The following is a 23078-nucleotide window of genomic DNA, read 5'->3' on the forward strand; positions in this document are numbered from 1 at the left end:
AAAGAAAAGAAAAAGAAAAGACACAGTCTGCATCTTTAGATAGCCATCTAACTAGAAAAAAAAACAAAAAAAAAAAAAACAAAAAAAAAAAACGAGGCCTGACCCAGACAAGACAGTGAGCAACACAAGACTCCACTCGATGTGACATGTGTTAGGGTGGTAAAGACCTCTTAATCATTCTTTGAGGTCAGACAGGCTTGGGTTCAAAGTCTAATTCTCACTTACTAGCTGTCATTTTGGCAGGTTATCTGACTTTTCTAAAACTAATTTTCCAGATCTATAAAAGGAAGGTATTAACGGCGGGGTAGTTGTGAGGCAGTCTGACAGTCAGCTGGTAGCTACCAGCACGGTGTGACCACTGTAAAATTGTCAAACTTCTTCCACAGCAAATGGTAAAGGGCTGCTATCCTGAGTCCCCCAGGTGTCACTACCATCCCACCAAACCTCCCTCAGACCTCCCCGCCACACAGCACAAGCACTAAGGCAATAACCTCCAGAAAAGCAGGTGAGCCAGCACTGCAGCCAGCTCTGTTCCAGCTGCTCTATGCCTGTGCCGTCCAGTAAATAGTGCAATCATTTGAATGTCTCCTCTGTTATAAACCATGCATGCAAAATACCTGACATGACCATTCAAAGAAGATTTGACAGGCAGGAACAAAAAGTGTGGAGCAGAAAAGGAGCACGAAGAGGGAAGAGACAGTGAGGCGTGGATTGGAGAGCAGTGATGTATGTGGTTGAGCAGGCAGTAGATGGACATGTTTACCAAGGGCGTTGAAATAAGTTTAGGTTCCATGGAGTAGGAAAAGGTACATCCCTCTTCTTGGAACTCCCAGATAACCTGCTGCAAAGATCCCTTCATTACCTTTATTATAAAGAAATATTATTCTATGCATGTACACATGTGCACAGAATGCAGTTATGTCTTTCACTGACCTGTGAGCTCCTTAACCACAAAGAAGGGTCTCTAATCATCATATGTGTTGGCAGACAGCGCTCTCAGGAGCTTGAGTTTCTGATACCCACTGCTCCAAGCATCTGGGTCCACACTCATCGTTGGATGCCCTGTGAATTAATCTGAGCAGCTCCCTCCTGCTTTCAGGCTACTACTGACTACTGATTACTGTCTCCTATAATCAGGATCCAGGATCTCAAACCCACTGCTTACCCTGAAAGTAACCCTTGCTCATTTTTCTTCCATGCCAAGGAATGAAATCTCTATAGGCCTCTGTGCCCTACTCTATCTAGCCTTCCCCAACCACTCCCAGATTCCAAAACCTGTCCCATTCGATCTCTCTTTTCTGGCCACTCCTTGATTCCTCCCCTGCACTCCCGAGATTTTACACCTACTGTCCTTCCTCATCTTGGTGCAGTCCCAATCTAAATCACACTGAAAACCAAGCTCCATCATCTAAAACCTCAACTGTAAGCAACCATTATCAGCTTTCCCTTGCCCAGAACCTGCCTTTCCAAACCCATTATCACTCCAATACTGACCCTGTTATAATAAACTGATGGTTATCAAATTCCAACTCAGATTCCTGAAAAAGAAATACAGGGTAAAAACAATGTTTAATTTCATTCACTCCCTCAATTTAATTGCCTATGATTATATTATTATGGCCCCCCACAAACACAACATACAATTTCTCAATGATTTAGACAAGTCTGGGATTAGAACTGGTCAGCCAAAACTACAGTTGATTTTAATTTTGGTTACAAAAGATATTTTACTTGGTGTCTCGATATATTTGGCAAAGCCCTGCAGGCTGCCAAGTTACAGGTGGCCACTGCAAGGGATGAGTCTAAAGCAGAATTAAAGATGATAAATGTAGTACAAGAGGTAAGAAGCACTCTCAAAATGGATACAATACTGTTTCCCATTATAGCTACCGAAGCTACCAAAATTCATTCAGGAGTATTTACAGTTTAAAAAATATATACAGGTGGGGATTCTCTCTCCAACAACTCTCTTATGTAAAAACAATTATGGGTTTAGGGTTTTTTTCCTCCTGTCAGATGCTACTGGAGTAAAAGCAACAACTCTGCATTTGCCCCTTTCCTACCCCTAAATTACTATCCCTTAACTCTTCCCAGAATGATAATGAACAGAACTTCAATTTTCTCTCATCAGACCCTCAAAGGGGAGAGTGGGATTATAACACACAAAGGCCAATTTAACCTCTGAACACACTAATCAGTACTCCTCAAGTACATGTTTGTGAGAGCTAGAGACTGCCCAAATGAAACTACTGAGCAAAATGAAGAATCAGGAGATGAGATTTCACAACTAGGCTGGGGACAAAAAGACAAAGGGCGGGAATTGGAGGCAGAGCCCTGAGCACAGGTGTCCCTGGCAGGTTCCCAGAGGCAGGGATGGGAGAAGCAGCCCCACAGGATCCTACACATCTCCTAGGCTCACCAGCCACTGGTTAGACGAGGCTCTCGCAAAAAAAAAAAAAAAAAAAAAAAAAAAAAAAAAAAAAAAAAAAAGGCCGTTTTCCTAAGACTTCTCATGTCACAAATCACAAGGAAAAGAACACTTGAATCTTTCCAAAGACTCAAGCGTACAGTCATTCAACAGTGCTATGCGTTCCTTGCAGCACAGGAAACTTTATGTTCTAGCCTCCAAATAATTTCTACTTCTCGGAACTCAAACTCTTTAAAATAAATTAACTAGGATCCCCACTTCTGGCAAAACAGAGGATTAGATGTCCAGAGAAAATTTGCCAGGATAAAACAACTAAGATTGCTGGACAAAATATAAAATATGATTGAGCTGGCAAGAAAGGAAGAGAAATCTTCAGAGGCCAGGAACAAGCAGAGAACATGAATCCAGGGAAATGAGTTAGCTCCAGAACAGGAATTTTCCCTGCAGGGGCATCTGCCATTTCTGGATGCCTAGATTACAGGTTTTAACATGCTTCATGGGGCACGGAGACAAAGCCTGGTGCTGCATAAGGTAAAAGATTAGATCAGAAACCCTCATGTTAAAACTTTCTGCAGGGGAAACCAAAAAAACAAACACTGCACCGCGAGAGAACATGAGGGGTCGTGTCCGTCTTAGTTTGGGCTTCGGTAGTTTGGGCTTTGGGTAAACACGGAGACAAGCAACAGCATGAATCTCAGGTGAGAATTCCTAACCACAGGTTCGCCTTCATGCCGGTTTGGCATTCGAATTCAAAAATATCTGAGTGATCAAAACAATAACCCCAACATTTAATTAAAAGCGGCCTGAATGGGCAGTACCCCACTAGGGGACTTGTTAAAAGCAGACACAAGTACTCTCCTCTGTAGGAACCCTCCTTAAAACAGGATCTTGCCAGGTACGGTGGCTCACGCCTGTAATCCCAGCACTTTGGGAGGCCGAGGCAGGCGGATCACGAGGTCAGGAGATCGAGACCATCCTGGCTAACATGGTGAAACCCCATCTCTACTAAAAAATACAAAAAAATTAGCCAGGCGTGGTGGCGGGTGCCTGTAGTCCCAGCTACTCGGGAGGCTGAGGCAGGAGAATGGCGTGAACCCGGGAGGTGGAGCTTGCAGTGAGCTGAGATCGCCACTGCACTCCAGCCTGGGCGACAGAGCGAGACTCCATTTCAAAAAAAAAACCAGATCTTGGCCAGGCGCAGTGACTCATGCCTTGATGCCTTGTAAGCCCAGCACCTTGGGAGGCCAAGGCAGGGGTACTGTTTGAGTTCAGGAGTTCAAGACCAGCCTAGGCAACATAATGACACTCACCTCTACAAAAAATTTTAAAAATTAGCGGGGTATGGTGGCACACACCTGTAGTTCCAGTTACTTGGTGGCTGAGGTGGGAGAATTGCTTAAGCCAGCAGGTCAAGGCTGCAGTGAGCCATGATCATGCCATGTACTCTAGCCTGGGTGACAGAGTTAGGCCTTTTCTCAAAAAAATGAAAACTATATCTTCAGGAATTCTAGAAATAAAATTCCAATGAATACTCACAATCAGAAATCACAAAATGAACAAGGAAACAAGACAGAATCAGAGGAAAAATAAAAGTGCCAAATCGGTACAGTAACAACTGCAGATTATTAAGACTGCAACTATAAGATATACAATGTGTATTTAATATGTATAAGGATGTCAAAATATGACTAAATAATAAGACAACATACACTAAGGAAATTTGAAAAAAGAGTCAAATCGAACTTTCAGAGATTAAAAAATAAATAACACTTGAAAAGATGACAGTGGGTATAACAGAACTAAATAGCGGATTAGTAAACTAGAAGAAATCAGCCAGAACCCAGCACAAGAGACACAGACAATTATAATACCTTCCAAGACTTACTACACAATTATAGCACTTTTAGTTGCATGGCACTGACTTAAGGATACTCAAAAGACCAACACAGTATGATAGAGGATGGAGAAACAGACTTACATATTTAGAAACCTAAATGAGCCAAATATGATATGGTAGTTTTTTGTAGTTTTTTTTTTTTAATGGGGGGGAGAGGGGAAGAATTAGTCAATAAATAGTGCTAAGACAATAAGTTAGCCATATGGAAAAAAAATGACACATACTCAAAAATCATTTCCAGGTACATTACAGGAAATGTGAAAGAAAAAGCTTTTAGAAGAAAATCTAGAAAAATATAGCAATGAGATAGAAATGGATCCCATTTTATAAAGAAAGCATGATCAATGTAACTACTCTGGACAAGAGGCTTTTAAGGTTTTTTGGACAAGAAGTCACTGTAAGAAAGGCATTTTACATAGCAGAGTGTGTTCCAAAAACAAGTTTCATGAAACAACACCCGAGGGAAGCATTTTGATATTTTTCTATTACTTTCTAAAAAAACGTTTTAAAGTATGCAACAGAAGACTTGTACAAAAATGTTCATCACAAGGCTGGGCGCAGTGTCTCACACCTGTAATCCCAGCACTTTGGGAGGACAAGGTGGGTGGATCACCTGAGGTCAGGAGTTCAAGACCAACCTGGCCAACATGGTAAAACCCCGTCTCTACTAAAAATACAAAACTTAGCCAGACGTGGTGGCGTGCACCTGTAATCCCAGCTACTTGGGAGGCTAAGGCAGGAGACTAGCTTGAACCCAGGAGGTGGAGGTTGCAGTGAGCCGAGATTGCCCCACTGCACTTCAGCCTGGGTGACAGAGCGAGACTCCATCTCAAAAAAAGAAAAAAATAAAATGTTCATCACGACACTGTTGTAACAGCAAAACACTAAAAACAACCCAGTGTTCATTATCAGTAGAAATGATAAATTGTGGTATACTGATATAATGGGATACTATAAAAAGTAAAAGAATCCACAGCTATAATCAGTGGTTCTCAAAGTGCGGACCGTCCAGCAGCATTCAGCACTGGCATCACCTGCGAGTTTGTCAGCCACCCAAATTCTCCACCCCACCCCAGACCCACCAAATCAGAAACTCTGAGGTGGGGCCCAACAAGCTGTATTTTATTTAGCAAACCCTCTACCAGTGATTCTGATTCATGCTCCAGTTTGAGAGTCACTGTTACAGACGAATGTCAAAAACACCTTGAGCAAAAAAAGCAAGTCTCAGAAGAATACAAACAATATATTTGTTTAAAAGTCAAAAACTAAATAGCACAGTATCCAGATATACCTAAAAATGTGGTAACGCTATAAAGAAAAGCAGGAAATAACTGTTATAAATTGTTTCTGGGAAAAAAAGATAAAGGAATTAAGAAGGACCACATAACAGCCTCTAAGATAATGACAGTGTTTTTAACTTCTTCAGCTAGGTGGTGGGTAAAAGAGTTTGGGTTTTTTTTATTACTATCCTTTAAAATATATGTGTTGTAAATTATAATCATTATGAATGATCTCTTTTCTAAAAAGAAAAAATGCTGAACTGAAATGAGGTTGAGAATGTCAAGTCATGAACATAGAATTATACCCCATGTGAATTCAATTCTAACAAAAGGCCTAGAAAAAATTGAGTACACAGCAGGTGTTAAATATTTGTAGACTATTAAATGTTTGCAGTGATTGATATCCTTTTTCATTCTTCTCCATTCTTCCAAATTTCTCACAATGCATAAAACCCAAAGAGAATTTTTTTATCTAGAAACTATGAACAAATACAGTAGACTATAAAATAATTTGGTGTCCACCTCACCATCACTCCCATTTCAAGCTTGGTCTGTTTTCCGAATTTAAAATTCAAATCCTGACTAAATACACAGTTTAGCCTATGGAAAAATAATGGTCTTCCATTCTGGTCTCAAAATGTGTTTCTCCTCTGTAATTTTTCAAAAGACTTTCATGGAACTCTACGCAGTTTGCTTACTTCTCATCTCCATATCAAGGTATATAGCCAGTTAGAAGTAATTTTTTTAATTAAAAGCAATATATGTGTCATTTAGAACTGGGTAAAACTACACAACAAAATCTCTTATAAATCATACAAGGACTGCCTTAAGAAATTCATTTGTTTCTAACTTATTTTCTCCATTAGCAACATGTTGCTAAAATCACAAGAGAATAGAGCATTGCTCATATGAATTAATTTCTAACCATCGGCAACAAGGGGAACCAAGGGTCGGCTACAGCATCCAAAGAAAGGCAATTATGCACAATGAGCAAAGGAGGTGGTTCGAGGTTGCACTGCCAAGAAATGACATATTCCAGTGGACTCAAACCACCCTCTTCAAATTTTGGCATTCTGTGGTATAAAAATAAAACCGAAGAACATTGAAAAGCAAAGCTTGCCACCTGCTGCCCACTGGCATAATCGTAAATGTTCAAATTGCATCCACTTTTTTTTTACTTAAACACTTTCACTAATTGATCGGCACAGATATTTCCCTATTGCATATTTATTCATTTTCACCCGTCTTTGAGAGGAAATGTCAGCCCTCCAAATTTTTAACCAGATGCTATTTCAAACCCTATACATAATCAGCTATAACCAGTGCACCTCTAACCAGAGAGCAAACCCAACTTCCAAACGGTTAGACATGTTGTGTACTGTATATAATAAATCCACCAAAATGCAGTTGTGTTCATTATAGTATCCAGACCAGGGAAGAATTCCTTTGAAAATGTGCCAGCTCTGCCCTATGCTTCCAGGCCTGTCATCATTCTAGATGATATGGACTACAAAACCCATTTTCTGATCTTTATAGATTTTAAAATCCAAACAATTAATAGCTTAGCTGCCTTCAGCTAGTTTATAAATAGTTGATATACATTCATACTACAAAATTTTAAGTAGAAGGCCAGCTAAAACGCCTCAAAGATCAGCTTTAAATATTTAAACTTAAATACCTTAATTATATTAACACCGACAAGTGTTTTCATGGGTTCTCAAAATGTTTTCAGTATTCTTTTTCATTTGAATTTATTCTAAAGAACTCTGAGAAATAAATGCATTTTAGCCTTTTTTTTTTTTTTAGAACAATCCTTCAAGTCTTGTCTCATTCTTCTAATTCTGTAGATTTTTGTATCCACGCCATCATTCCCTCAAAAACAGTACAGAACGCTGCTAAGGAGAAAGTGAAACTTTGAATTCAAGAAGAAAATGCCATCTCAGAGAAAGATGCCCTAACAGCCAGTCACAAACCCAATTAGGAGGGTGAATGGTGCAAGGCCGACTCTGTCTGCTCTCCCGCCCCCCAGGGAGCCGGGGAGGGGGTTGGGCCGTAGGCTCTTGAGAGGCTTAATGGCAAACAGTCTCATCACATCACATCGATAACTCCTGAGGCCCTTTGAAATACAACTTTAAAGGCTTCTGCCTGCTGAAATTGTCCATATGCAAAATAGCACCAAAGCTGGTTGAAGTTTTTTCGTTGTCTGGGAACTACTATAAAGCAGACAAAAAAAAAAATTCATTTTCAAGACAGATGGCACCATAATGTTGCACTATTTTCTAGTGTGCATTTTTTCCTAAACACTAGAGGCAGCGTCTCCATACAAAAGGAAGTCCATTCAGCTGCAGCCAGTTAGCTTTCAGATTGCTGTTTCTGTGGAATATCACACACATTAAAAAAAGTCCCATTTTTCCCCACTATAGTCAGCTCAACCCTTTCTTCTAAAATTCTATAGGAGCTATTATTTCATGCACTATTATTGTCAGTGTTTCTGATCTCTTACCCACTCGCATCTGATTGTTCACACCTGAGAACACCTAGAAGCAGTTTGTAGTTGTAAGGTTAAAGCTTAGTTAGATCTTCCTACATGCTGTCTGCAATTCAGAAGGGTGCCTGGTGCACACAGGTAATGATATAGTAAGTTAATCCTTTAATTAATTGAATCCAGGCCCATTAACACCAGAACTGGGCTTTGACTGAACAGATTAAATATTTGACTTAATATCAACAGAGGGGACAGTATTACATGTTTTGTCCTATAAAAATGTAGCTCTCTACTAAAAATGCAAAAAAAAAAAAAAAAAAACCCCACTTATACTAGAAATGATAGAAAAAGAAGGAAAAAACATTCCGGTTATCAATTATTCATTGAAACTAAAGAATATTTAGTTTGGCTGCTAGCACAGTGCCTGGCACACAGTAAATATTCAATAAATGCATGTGAAATTTAAAGTCCCAATCATTTCTTTTGGTTTCTTGTCAAAGACTTCCTAATGGAGTTCAATCAAATCCTTGTTTTTTATGAACATCCTAAATTAATTTGAACATAAAGCTGAGCTTGATCAAATCCTAGTTTTTTATGAACATCCTAAACTAATCTGAACATAAAAAGCTGATAAGCATATGTAAGTTTTTTAAAAGAAGCATAGCATTTCCTCACTAGGTATGAAAAGCATTTCTGATTCTGTGAAAGACAATACTATTATTTTTATCAAGTAGCATGTTACTACACTACTTCACAAAGCAAATCACAAAAACTTTCCTAGCAACTTTAGACCTAAATAGCTAAATTAAACGAATATAAGTCTGAAACAAAAACTGCTTTATTTATTAATAGTATCAAATAAATATGCAATTTTTGTGTCAGACTGTTCCTTATATTATTTTAAATAATAACTAATGAGAATGCAGTCCAGTTAGGAAGACATTTAGAGCCTAACAACCTGCTGGTTATTATACACCTGTGTGTGATTACCCAAGGTTCCCTTCCAGTTCACCAATACAGGATAATCAAAGACGTAGTCTGTCACCTAAAGGAGGAGGAATATAGGTGAGTAGATCCCTCCTAGTGTAGCAAGAAAAACACAGAGAAGATACACAGAGGTTGATATCGATAGGGGTAGAGATAACAAAAAGTAGTTATGGCAAAGCTGTAAAGCCAACAAAGATAAAGAAAGGTAGAAAACTCTTGAACATTTGAAACAGGAAAAAAGACCTTGATTATTCTACAGAGCATGATGTGTTAGTCTGATCAACACAAAAGGAAATCAAATCTGGTTTTGATTATGGGTTGATGAATTTGAGGTCTAGGGATGAGTGGAATAAGGAACACGAAGCCTTCAACGACATCCCCTACTTTCCTGTTCCTAAAGATTACACATCATTCCATTTAACACAGGTAGAGAGATAGATAACATGAGACTACACATCCAAAGGAATCCAAAGGAATCGTTTTCTTGACTGCAGTCTGAATCTTTTCTGTTTTAAAGGGAATTAGATTCCCTCTCCTCTCAAGTCTCTGTTAAAGACAGGCACTCTACAGGGCCAGCTCCTCTAGGCCTCCCTTTCTCTCATCTGCCCAGCCAGCCTCCCAGGCCTTCCCTCATACTCTCTTAGCACCCTACCTGACCTGGCTTTCCAGGGTGAGCCTGACACTTCTTCAGTGACTATCAGAGCCATCTTTGTATTCCTCGGAGCCCCACACAGAGCTCCTCTGTCTGACTGTCAAGGCTTTCCATAATCGGACCTGCCCACCCAATCTCATTTCCTGCTATTCTTCAATCCCCGCAAAGAGATCAATTCCCCAACAGGAGAATCATTCCCACCCTATCGTCCACCTGTTATTTATTTAAAGACCAGACTCTCCTTCACTTTTCCAAGTCCTTCCAACTCTGGTCAATGTTCCTTTTGTCCAATCCTCCAGCCCCTGCCAATCTCCCCCTTCCTTATTCACCATTAGAATTTATACGAGGCACCACATAGTTTAGCAGCTTATTAGGTATTATGCTATGTTATTCACTATTTTTCAGACACATGAGCCTGATCCCTCCAATTAGAATACCTGGAACAATACTTGGTATGTGGATGGCACTCAGTAAATATCTGCTGATGGAATGAATGAATCAACTACTGAAAATCTGTGTTCTGGGGGCCAGGAGGACTGAGATTCTACCTTCACTATGGTGAACCAGAGATAAGGCAACCAGTTAGAAATGCACAGAGAACTTGGAAGGTTATAGATGGGGTTCAGTAGTATATTAAGATGTATGTTGGTGTAAGTCAATAAACCTCTCAAAAGACCAAAGAATTCTGAAATAAATTACAGAATCAATGAGTAACAGATTGTATTCTTGTCCTCATGGACAAGGGGGGATATTTTACAATTCAATTTAAGAAGTTTCTTCCAAATTTGGTTAAAAAAAATTCAGAGTACTAATAATACTCTTTGCATAAAAGTATCTTCCCTTAGAGAATTCTTAAATATTTGATAAAAACAATCTTTAATATGAAAAGAGCTCTTAGAAATTAAAGAAAATTATAAGCACATGTGACAGAAAAGTGTGAAGATGTTAATTATCCACATAAAAAATATGAAGGACTTATAAAAATGTGGAAAATGTTCAACTTCACTAAAAAAACTAAGAAACACAAAATTATTTCATAAGGTGATAAGATCACACTTCATAAGACCATTCAAAGCCACCAAGACTTCACAGACAGCAATTTATTTATTAAAGACTTATTTGACAGAAGCCACATTTAGTCTGCTTAAAGTATTAGAGGAAAATAATCTAATAAACATAATGTCACTGACTTACATATTTACTTTCACATAAAAATCACTAAATTAATACAAAGCAGCATGGCAAAAAGAAATTAATCGAGGAGACTGTGAAGTGTTTCAACTCTATGTAAAGTATTTCAAATATGGACACTAAGTTTTCCAACTGTTTAGACTCACAGGTCACCTTTGAAGACGTTAAAGCAATTAAGGTGTGAAATGCCTGCCTCATTACATGGAAATGGTTTTTTCCTGAAATTTTTTTAACTCCTTCAAAATAGCTTCATTTAGCCAGGAGATAAATAGGAGCCACAGGAATGAAAGAGGAGCGGAGAGAGAGAAAAGAGCTTCACAAATGGGACGGGGAAAATGGCTGTTTGTGCCCAGGGAGTGAGGAACGGGAATTGGAGAGTGTTTCCTTTCAAATTTCTTTTTTCAGAGTAAAGTGCATCCTAATCTCAAAATGTCTATGTCATCTTCCTGTCTGAGTTAAGAACATCCTTCCTAGAGATATAATTAGGAAGGATTAGCTGCTGCATAAAGAGGCTTTGAACAAATTAAGGAAGAATGATGCCTCACTTCGAATGCTGTCCATCAAATCTCCAAATACCAGCACTTGGCAAAACACCAAAATCAGGCAAAGAAACAAAAGGCAGTGCTCTGAAAGCAATCAAAGTCATGTCAAAAAAGCCCCTGAAGGAGAGTTTTTTAAAAAATAAATTCTGTGTCTACAGTAGACAGTCCAGCTAATTCTAAAGATTTGGGAACAGCTCTCTATATTGGTAACTGACTATAATGAATAGATTGTCACATTTCCTTCATGAAACAGAATACGTTTTAGGCGAATCTTTATTGTTTTGAAAATAAACAATTTCTGGTCAAACAACAGTGGTTTACTTGATAATTCATAAAACAACTACAATTTTTCACTCCTTTATGCCTTTTATTTGAATTTGGGGCTTCAAAAATACTGCGCAAAGTATTTTTCCATTATTTTGTTAAGCAGAGTCAGACAATGACATGTAAACGATGCAAAGAGAACATGGAACAAAAGGTCAGGAAGCCTGGGTTCAAGTCACGACTCTGCTGCGGCCCTGCTGAGTGACTGTGGGCCAGGCATTCAAACACTTGCAGTTATAAAACTTGATGGTTTGTACTGGTTGAAAATTCTGGAAAGTTGGAGGGAAAAGTTGTACCTAATTTTTGTTCTCTTTTTCATTATGCTCAAATAATAACTTTCTTTTTTTTTCTTTTGAGATGGCATCTCGCTCTGTTGCCCATGCTGGAGTGCAGTGGCACAATCTCAGCCCACTGCAACCTCCACCTCCCGGGGTTCAAGCGATTCTCCGGCCTCTGCCACCCGAGTAGCTGGGATTACAGACACACGCCACCACGCCCAACTTATTTTTGTATTTTTAGTAGAGACAGGGTTTCACCATGTTGGCCAGGCTGGTCTTGCACTCCTGACCTCAGCTGATCCACCCGCCTCAGCCTCCCAAAGTGCTGTGATGACAGGCGTGAGCCATCAAGCCTGGACAAATAATAACTTTCAAAGGAGCAAGTGCCCAGGATAAATTCTATTCAAAGATACTAATATTGATTGAATATTTCTTCTGTGTTTTGGTGAGAGCTAACTCCACTACTCACACTACTCTAGAACTGTATGACCTCTAAGTGAAAAATAAAGCTTGTCTGAATGTCCCTGTTGGCTTTCTACCAGCACTTGAGCCAAACTTGTGTCAAGGTTCACATCAATATTTAATTGAATACTTATGAGTACTAGGAAATTTCAAGCTCATAAACTGGATTTATAGTACCAGTTTCAGTAATTTTCCCAAGAGGCTGGCTGCCTGGACTTTGCTGTCGCCCTTTTCTTTGTTGACATGCCTTATGTCTGTCACAGGCATTCTAAGTGCAAGGAGCAAGAAGATTCAACACTGCAAGGTCAAGAACATAAGACGCAGAGAAGTAAATATGGTCTGATCAATGAAAAACCCTTACGACATCCAGAGATATGCAAGAGGTGGGTCCCATCATTCACTGCAAGTATCATAAAGAATGGGGTGCCATAGCTGAACTACTTACTGGCCTGGGATGGTGATCAGAATGATTAGGTAAAGTTTTGCTAATTCCACTCAGTGCCTTTTTGAATTGATTTCCTGGGATACAGCTGGGATTACAGGCACCCGCCACCACGCCCAGCTAATTTTTGTGTTTTTAGTAGAGACGGGGTTTCACCATGTTGGCCGGGCTGGTCTTGAACTCCTGACCTCATGATCTGCCCACCTCGGCCTCCCAAAGGGCTGGGATTATAGGTGTGAGCCACCGCGCTGGGCCTCTCACATGGTTTTGAGGAGATTAAATGAGACAACACTCAAAAAGTACTCAGAATTGTGTCTGGCACAGAATAATTGGTCATATTAACTATTATTATTACATAGCACCAAAACATTATCCTGATTTCTTGTAATTGTATTAGGGAGCAAACTCTATCCCGACACCTCCCATTTTTAGATACAAACTTTGAGTTTCCACCAGACCCAGGGGTGTGAGCAGAAGTGTGAGGCAGTAACCTCCCCGACTCTGTCCTTGTCTCTCCCACCTCCATGCCATGGTCTACTCTTCCTCAGTCAGTCTCAGGAGGAAAAAATCAAGAAATGCTTGCTTCCAGCTCCTCAACATGCTTCCTCACCTCACCATTTTCCCCACGTGTCTGTTATTCTCAAACAACAAAATAGGTCTGACCAATAGCTAATGATATCATCAAACTTTATGTGGTTTTCATGGATTAGGAAGTCCTTCTCAAACTACTACACTGCTATATGCAGTTGGGCTTGGTGACGATTTCAAAAAGGTTTTCTAGAATTTTCTTTCTCTTTTTTTCTTTTTCTTTTTTTTTTTTTCTGAGACGGAGTCTTGCTGTGTCACCAGACTAGAGTGCAGTGGCGCAATCTCAGTTCCCTGCAACCTCCGCCTCCCAGGTTCAAGCGATTCTCCTGCCTCAGCCTCTCAAGTAGATGGGACTACATGCGCGTGCCATTACGTCCAGCTAATTTTTGTATTTTTTTTAGTAGAGAAGGGGTTTCACCATGTTGGCCAGGATGGTCTTGATCTCTTGACCTCATGATCCACCTGCCTAGGCCTCCAAAAATTCTGGGATTACAGGTGTGAGCCACTGTGCCCGGCCTTCTTCTAGAATTTTCACATATACATACCTATACAGCAGTATTATGAGCCAAAAAATGGCCAAAGGGTATAAAATATTAGTTATGCAGGATGAGTAAGTTATGGAGATCTAACAAAGAGTATGGTGACTATAATAAATAATACTACTGTACTGTATACTGGTAATTTGCTAAGAGAGTAGACCTTCAATGTTCTTACCACAAACCAAAAATGGTAACTATGTGAGATGAGAGATATGTTAATTAGCTTGATTGTGGTAATCATTTTACACTCTGTATATATATTAAAACATCATGTATACTGTAAATACATACCATTTTATTTGTCAATTATACCTTAGTCAAGCTGGGCTAAAAAGAGCCAAAAATTGAAAAAAAAATCCAAACATCCATCAAGAGCAGAATAAATAATGAATCGTGGTATATTCACATGATGCGGTAACCACTGGTGGTATAACATAAATGAGCAAGCTATAGTCACACAACTGCATAGATGAATCTCAGACATAATACTGAGTGAAAAAAACACACCATATTATTTGCATACAGTTCAAACACATGTGGAACTGACCTCTGCATTAGAAGTTAAGAGAGTAGCTCCCTCTGGTGAGGAGGAAGATGGCAGAATCTAAGAACAAGAGGCTTTGTGGTGCTGGAAATGTTCTATTTAATGTCGATGGCACTTACGTGAACATGATGTCACTTTGGGATCATCACTAGACTGTACACTTTTGATTTTTGTACTTTTCTGTATATAATTTCAATTTAACATCCATCTTTTTAAGTTTAAATAAATGTGTATAACACGATAAAATCAGTGATTGGTTCAAATTTTTAGTTCTCATCCCATCCCCAAGGTGTCATGAATTGAGTGCTGAGCTCCTTGGAGTGAGTTCCTTTTGTTCAACTTTCATTCACTGCCTTTTTTTTTTCCACATCATAAAGTCAGGATCAAAACCTTCACCTACCTCATGGACTTGTTGGGCAGACCACATACCATGAGGAATGCAAATACTCTGCAAAATGTTCAGGGCTTTTCAAAGGCGAATACTATTATTCCAAGAGAGAAGGGTACCTCCTGCAATAAAAGCATTCGTGAAACAATCCACAGACAAGGATTTAGACATTATTAACACTTATTTTCTCCAGGCAAAATGCTTAATACATACATATGTTAAGCAAACATTGATTGGGGCCTTTCTGTGTACCTCTGTGGACAAAGAGATGAAAGACTGTGTTGTAAGTGTCATGACAATGGTAAGTACAGGAAAGCACAGGAGAAAGCTGGGAGAGAGTTGGTGGGGTTGAGGTGGGGGTTCAATATGGAGCAACGTCCCCTCCTACAGTCTGAGAGATCGTATAAGGAAATCATCCGTTTGAGTACTGATCAATTCCTTGGATCCTTTAATAAGCTCAGACAAGGTCGCAGTAATAACGATCAGTACTGCAACAAGCTTGAACTCTCTCCCCAAAGTGTTTAACTACTGGCATAGCTTTATAATGGGATTTTTTTTTCCCTTTACTCCAAATAAAGGGAATGAGCTTACGTTTTATTGTTACTGTTGTCAATTAGGAGGTGGCATACTTCAAGGAATATCCCAGAAGTTCTTCCATCCTTGGAGATATCATAGCATTAGGTTTTTGAAGACTCAGGACCACACTCGGGACCATAAGAAACTTCATCTTTTTATTACCCTTTATTACAGAAAATTTCACAAATATAAAAAGAATTGTGTAAGAAACCCCTATGTACCCATCAGCAAGCTTCAATAATTACCACCTCAAACTAATCTTATTACCTCTATATATCAACCCACTGGATTATTCTGAATAAAATCTCATACATCATATCATTTCATCTGTAAATACTTTAACACGATTCTCCTCCTTTTGAACATAACTATAATGCCATCATCACAGCTCCCAAAATCAACAGTTCCTTTATATCATCAAATTTCCAATCAATGTTAGCATGTTCATGCTTGTCCTATAAATCGTCATTGTTATCTTTTTCTTTTATTAGCAGTTTGTTTGAATCAGGACAGAAACATAATCCAAATGCTGTGATTGGTTATTGTGTTTCTTAAGGCTTTTTGAGCTATAAGTCCTCCCTCTATTACTTTTTTATCTATTTTGTGTCTTTTGGGAATTGTTTTGTTGACATCTTAGTCAGTAGCTTGGTTTTCAAGCAACCTTCAGAGCTTTATATTACCTTATATTACCATTAATCTTCATCTTTATCAAGTTCTAATTAAATCATATCCTAAATATGGTCATTTTTAAATATGTCCACGAATTCCTTGGTATTTCTCCATTTAAGCAGTGCAGCATACTTCTACTCCCTCCGAGTGAGGACTAGACTTAGCAACTCACTTCCAATGAGTAGAATAAGGTGAACATGAAGATGTGGCATCCTTAAGACCAAGACCATAAAGGCACTGTGGCCTTCTTCTCGCTCTCCCTAATCTAGGATCACTCACTCTGGGAGAAGCTTATGGCCACACTGTGAGGACACTCAGGCTGCTCTACAGAGAGGTCTGCATAGAGAAGAAGTGAAGCTTTCTGCCAACAGCCAGTGCCAGGGCTAAGGCCTCCTGCCAACAACCATGAAAGTGAGCCATCTTGGCAGTGGATTCCCCAGCCCCAATCGAGCCTTCAGATGACTGCCACCCCTGCTGACTGCTTGGCTGCAACTCCTGGATTCCTGACACAGACTGTCAGTCAATAGATGCATGTTATTTTAGGCTGCTAAGTTTTGGGGTGATTTGTTACATAGCCAAAGAAAACTAATATCCCAGGCTACCTAGCCTCACATCATTGCCTGCCCTGAATACATCCTTCTCCTCCAGTTGTATGTATCCGAATTCAACCATCTTCTCACAGACACCTTCTTTAAGGAGCCATCCCTAGACTCCACCGTACTAACACTTCAAAATCTGGAAACAACTGCTCTTTCTTTTGGTTTCCTAAGGAACTTCATTTGTATTTGGTTCTAAATCAAGTTGCCTCAAACCAATTCAGCCAAAGGTAAAACCAATTCATCTTATAACCACCTGCCTAAAATATGTGCTTTTAACACTACAGTTTTACCAAACTAGCTGTTCCTCAAACACCTCAGGCACATTCCTGCCTCAAAGCCTCTGCCTCACCCCCACGTATCTGCAGGGTTCATGCCCTTACCACAGGTCTTTGCTGAAATGCCTCTCAGCAGGGTCTTCCTTGGCAGCCTATTTAAAGCTGCCACACCCCTCACTCTTCCCCACCTCACACCAGCCCAGCATGCCCTCTCTACCACTGCAGTTTTATTTTCTCCACAGCAATTATGAGTATCTAATGTGTATTTTAATTATGTCATTTATCAACTGCCTCTCCCTCTCTAAACTGTAAGTTCCAAGAAAGCAGGCACTTTATTTAGTTGCCTAATGTTATATATCCTTAGCTCCTAGAACAGTGCCCTTGTATGTAAAATATGCTCCATAAAAACTTGTTGAATAAGTGATCGAGATGATAGCACTTCACATGCCACACAAGGAATGTAACACTAAACATTTTGGCATTTTAGACATATTTTATGTATACAGTTGAATACTTTAAGGAGGCTTAATCAATCTCCTTTACTGGTTAAACACAAAACCTGAAATACCCTAACAAAGGCAATCTTAAAGAAAACTTAAGGATTCTAACATTTCTCAAAAGTAGCCAAAATGGACCTATCATATGTGATTTCTTGGCCATTTGATTAAACATGACTCACTGTGATTATGTCATAACTTAAATTACTCAAAGGGCTAATTGTGTCCCTTCCTTTGTATAGCTCATTTGTCATTTCAAAATCTCCGTAAGAGCAGGACTGGGTCTTGTACATCTTAATCTTCTCTGCAGTGACCAGATAATGGGGCAATCTATACAGTTTATTAACATCAGGATTGATGGCACCCAAGGCCATCTCTTCTCATCTCTTCTCTTTACTTAAAAGCACACCAGTAGGCACACCCATATACACATGCCTATAACAATGCTATCATAAAAACGCATCTTCATTCTGCAGATGAAATCTCCAAAGCAAACTGCCTAATGACTTTATTTTACCAAAGCTGAGTCAGAGCTGAAACCTTAACCTCCTCTTTGACTCACAACATTCTTGTCTAAATTACACTGCGGGTACCAAAAGGAAGGAAAAAAAATGGACTGTTCCTTTATCTGACAACCGACATATGGTTCTTACTAACAATCCATATATATACATCATAGAGGGTCAAATTCTAATAGTGGATGGTGATATTCTAGATGAATAATGTTGCTTGTAAATTACTTTACAGTTTATGTAAGCCATAATGCTAGAAAAAACTAATTGCAGTTCACAGTAATATGACTCTTGATCGCCACAGCATAGTTCAACACAGAATTATTTTTTGTTTTTAAGATCTAAAACAACGCTGGAAGGAAGATGTCTAGCTATGATATAATCAAAGCTTTATATCGTTTCAAGAACACATAGTTATATTCATGTTCTGGCACACACAAAAAAAGCACTACTATCCTTTAGAGAAAAAGTTAGCAAACTACAGTTCATGGGCCAAATCCAGCCCACAGCCTGCTTTCATATGGCCCATAAGGATAATTTTTATGTGTTTTAATGGTTGAGAAAAAAAATCAAAAAAAGAATAATACTTCATGAACTGTGAAATTTATATGAAATTCAAATTTCAATGTCCATAAAATAAAGTTTTATTAGAACACAGTCACACTCATTAACTCGTACACTGTCTATGGCTGCTTTTGTGCTACAATGGCAGAACTGAGTAGATGCAACAGAAACCGTATGTCCCACAAAGCTAAAAATATTTATTATCTGCCCCTTTACAGAAAATTTTTGCCAACTCCTTCCTTCAGGGCATGGATGCTGAAACCTGACTGCCTCCATTTAAATTGTAATACTTTCATTTACTAACTGTAGGACCTTGAACAAATTACTTAACCACTCTGTACCTCAGTCTTCTCATCTGTAAAATGGGTTTAATGTTACCTTCCACATAGGGTCCTTGTGAATTGTAAGTGAACAATACACAACAAGCTTTTAGAAGAGTACCTGGCATATAGTAAGCACTTAGTAAGTATTAGCTATACCTACCTTTGCTTCTCGTTGAGGGCAGCAGAATGTGTTTTCCAATAGCAAAGTAGCATTTCAAACTAGCCCCTAAATCTAGGTACCACAATAGAACTGAAGTATCATGAGACAAGGAGAAATTACAGAAAAATGAAGAAAAACAGAAAAAAAAGAGGATTGAGGATTGAGGAGGGAATCGGAGGAGAAAAGAAAAAGACCACACTCAGCAGAAACAGTAGGTGGTCTATTCGAAGGGGAAGTAGAAATAAGGATAATTTCATCTATAGTAACAGACTGAATAACTTCTGTGGGCTGACTGGATACTAATCACCATGTGGAAGCTGTCTCTACAGAGGGAAGAAGCATTCTAAATTCCAAGCAAGTGACTTAAAAATGAACTGCTACGCCAAGCCCATTCTTAAGTTGGGAACTTCCTGTATTTTACATTCCTAGACAAATGACAAGTGATAGTTGCAGTACATTCTGCATCTTATTATCCATATAGAATAGCTCATTAAGAGGAGACAATTTGTTTAAGAAGCCGGTGCAGCTGAGTGGCTGCTTGCAATGCAACTCAGAGAACGGAGTAATCTTTCTTCTCTGAGTTCTCATTTTGTTCAGAATAGCACTTACTTCCTGACACTAAGGGGAAAAAAAAAAAACCTTGTTCCCATAAATAGAAAACAAGCTCATTCACCAAAAATGGACCCACACGGCAACTGGGAGATAAACATGGTGTTAACAGAAGGTACACTTAACCTGCTACTGAGGTTGAGAAATTCTTTGCAAGGACTCCCTTTCATTTGAGTAGTTTCTCTGTGCAAGCTGAGTTCTTACCTTTTCCAGATAACTTTAAAAATAACGCTGTTTGTTTTTTAATTATTTCAAAACTCTATAAAACGGCTCTCCCCTCAAAAACAGAATTTTTAAACTAACAACTTTATCACAAATAACTATCTTTATCATTCCCTTCCAATCTTGATCCCTATAATCCTCACGGTTGCCTTGGGTTGTACTTACGGTAAATTTTCCTGCAGAGGCTAAACACACATATCAAATATTTTTAAGAGACTCCATGTGTAAGCCTCATGTGTAAAGCCTTAAGAAAGGAAAGAAAGACATTACTATCCAAGTGATTTCTGCAAATTGTGCAGGAAAGGGACAGTGATTTAAAGCAATGCATCCAAGAGAGTAATTAAGATGATCCTTAGCTAAACAAAATTTCAAAACACTCACTGAGAATGTATCTGCTGGGGGAGTCCCACTGAAGGCTTCGGCTTGAGGGTCAAGGTCATCTGGGCCACAGGGCTGACTCTTGGTAGAGTGTCTGCCTTCTTAGACGAAGTATGCTTTGCTGCTTGCTCAGGCGGGCCCCAGGAGGAGGCAGCCCCAGGACTCTGCCCTCCAAAGACTGGTGACGAGGTATCCTGGGCAGCTATTGTTTCACAGGCTTTGCCTTTGGTCCCTGGTTTACACACACAGAGTTGAGGCCGGAGACACATCCCTCCATTCTGACATGGTGGAACACAGCTAGCTGCAGAAAGACAACAGAAGGCACAGCTTTGAAGAACACTGTAGACTTCCTAATTTTTCCAAAGGGTTAACAGTAGCATCAGGTTGTTTGTTCTCCAATAAAAAACTACACGAGCACTCATAAGGAGGAAGGGGGGGGTTGGGTGGAGGAGGGGGAGGAGAGCTAATATTAATGGCTTCCTATGTGACAGGCACGGTTCTAAACATACATAAACAAATTTAATTCCCCAGCAACGTTTGTTGTAGATATTTTATTGTGCCTACTTTACAGATGAAAAAACAGAAACAGAGATTAAGTGATTTGTTAAACGTCACATAATTATTACTAAGTAGAAGAGCTGGAATTGGAAACCAAGTGAGCCAGCTCCAAAGCGATCATTCTTAACCACTTTACTGTATCTGCTTCCCAGAAATGCATCAGAAAATCCGGGAAAAATCATAAGAAAATGCTCTGCCATTATTTTAAAGTTATGCTCTGTGACTTAAATTTAAATATACATTTAACTTAAAATTTAATTTTAAAATTTTTAAGCCTAAATTTTTTGCCAAGACTTGGCAAAAAACAAAAGTCCAGTCCAATCCCCAACCCCAAAAAGTGCTCTCCTACAGACCTCATGTTGTATAGGCTATCAGATCTTTGAGAGACTGGGTCAGAAATTTAGTCCAATCAACTCTTTGACGTATGAGAAAACGAGAAAACCAAGGGCAGAGAGGTTGAGAGTTACCCAAAATACACCTGCTAGTTTGTATAAAAATCCAGTGTGCTATGCACCATCCCTAATTTAACAATGAAAGGCAACCAAAAAGAAACAACTTCTTCATCTCCTATTTGCGAGGATGTATGTACGCTGAATCACCACACTCATGACCAAGCAGAGTTTTAAAGTTATCAGGCCAGGCACAGTGGCTCACGCCTGTAAGTCCATCACTTTAGGAGGTCATAGTGGGACGATCGCTTGAGCCCAGGAGTTTGAGATTAGCCTGGGCAACACAGTGAGACTCTGTCTCTACCAAAAAATAAAATAAAATACAAATAATTAGCTGGGCATGGTGGCATGCACCTGTAATCCCAGCTACTCAGGAGGCTCCCGAGCCCAGGAGGTCGAGGCTGCAGCGACCATGATCACGGCACTACACTCCAGCCTGAGCAACAGAATGTAACCCAGTCTCAAAAAATTTTAAAACACCGTTATCAGGGCTGTGGGTCATTGGTAGAGTAAGTAGGTTTTATGATAGGCAAGGTCCCTTAGAAGTTTAGATGCTACTGGCTGGCCACAGTGGCTCACGCCTGTAATCCTAGCACTTTGGGAGGTGGAGCTGGGCAGATCACTTGAGGTCAGTAGTTCGAGACCAGCCTGGTCAAAATGGTGAAACCTCATCTGTACTAAAAATACAAAAATTAGCCAAGTATGGTGGCGGGTGCTTGTAATCCCAGTTCTTGGAAGGCTGAGGTAGGAGAATCGCTTGAACCCGACGGGCAGAGGTTGCAGTGATCCGAGATGGTGTCATGCACTGCAGCCTGGATGACAGAGGGAAACTCTATCTCAAAAAAAAAAAAAAGAAAAAGAAGTGTAGATGCTACTGACTTAAGTTTTATTATGTAATGTCATAGGCCTATGGCCATGATTCCTTCAGTCCCTTCTTTATTTGTTCAAATACATTTATTATGCTGCCCTGTTGCTGTCACCTCACCTTTTACATAAATTGTTGGTCCTGAGGCAGAACACACTATCAAGTCTCCCATAAAGTTCAATACAAGCTTCAGTCCACAAAACAATTACAAAATAGACGAGCAAAACGAACAACAGGAGACTCAGTTATGAAGATCCAAAAGACCAAGACCTAAAAGCCTTGAAACCTATTGATTTTCTATAAAAGAGAGAAGATACTTTTCCCATCTTTCTACGATATGATGCCTATTCATTACAGCACATAATGATTTTTCTAAAATGGCCCTTGGGTGTCAGAATACCAAGCTGAGAAATTTTCAAAAAGTTGGGAAGGATTCTTTAAATAAAAAAAAAAAAAAAATGGAGCCAGTTCCCTAGGTGACCTTGGAGTAAGTCACTTAACCTTGGCCTCTGCACTTGTGTGTGTTTGGGGGTTATGAGGAGGGCAGCAGCAATTTGTTCTAAAATGGTCCCCACAATATGAGAATAAAGGCTGTTCCCACACTGTGCTTCTAGAATTCTAATTCAAAAGCTCTGCGTTTCTAGAATTCGGGATTCTAATGTATCAGAGTTTTCCTGACCAACTGAGCAAACTTTGTTGCTATATCTGAGATGCTGTCCTGGGTCCCTGCTCAGCCATGGTTATTTCTGGAATGTCACAGGAATGGGAATGGGATCCACCCACGAAAACAGAAGT

The 23078-nt window shown here is 39.5% G+C and overlaps 1 protein-coding gene across 1 annotated transcript in view; it reads right to left on the bottom strand.

The window, feature by feature from the left end:
* LTBP1 (latent transforming growth factor beta binding protein 1) overlaps positions 1–20495 on the bottom strand; it is a 398449-nt gene extending 377954 nt beyond the window's left edge. The window contains exon 1 of the mRNA XM_011984230.1: positions 20415–20495. Coding sequence (XP_011839620.1) covers positions 20415–20473 — 59 coding nt within the window. The 5' untranslated portion in view covers positions 20474–20495. The remainder of the gene's footprint in view (positions 1–20414) is intronic.
* Positions 20496–23078: the final 2583 nt, after the last annotated feature.

The sequence above is a fragment of the Mandrillus leucophaeus genome, unplaced genomic scaffold, assembly GCF_000951045.1.
Source record: "Mandrillus leucophaeus isolate KB7577 unplaced genomic scaffold, Mleu.le_1.0 Scaffold264, whole genome shotgun sequence".
NCBI classification, from domain to species: Eukaryota; Metazoa; Chordata; class Mammalia; order Primates; family Cercopithecidae; genus Mandrillus; species Mandrillus leucophaeus.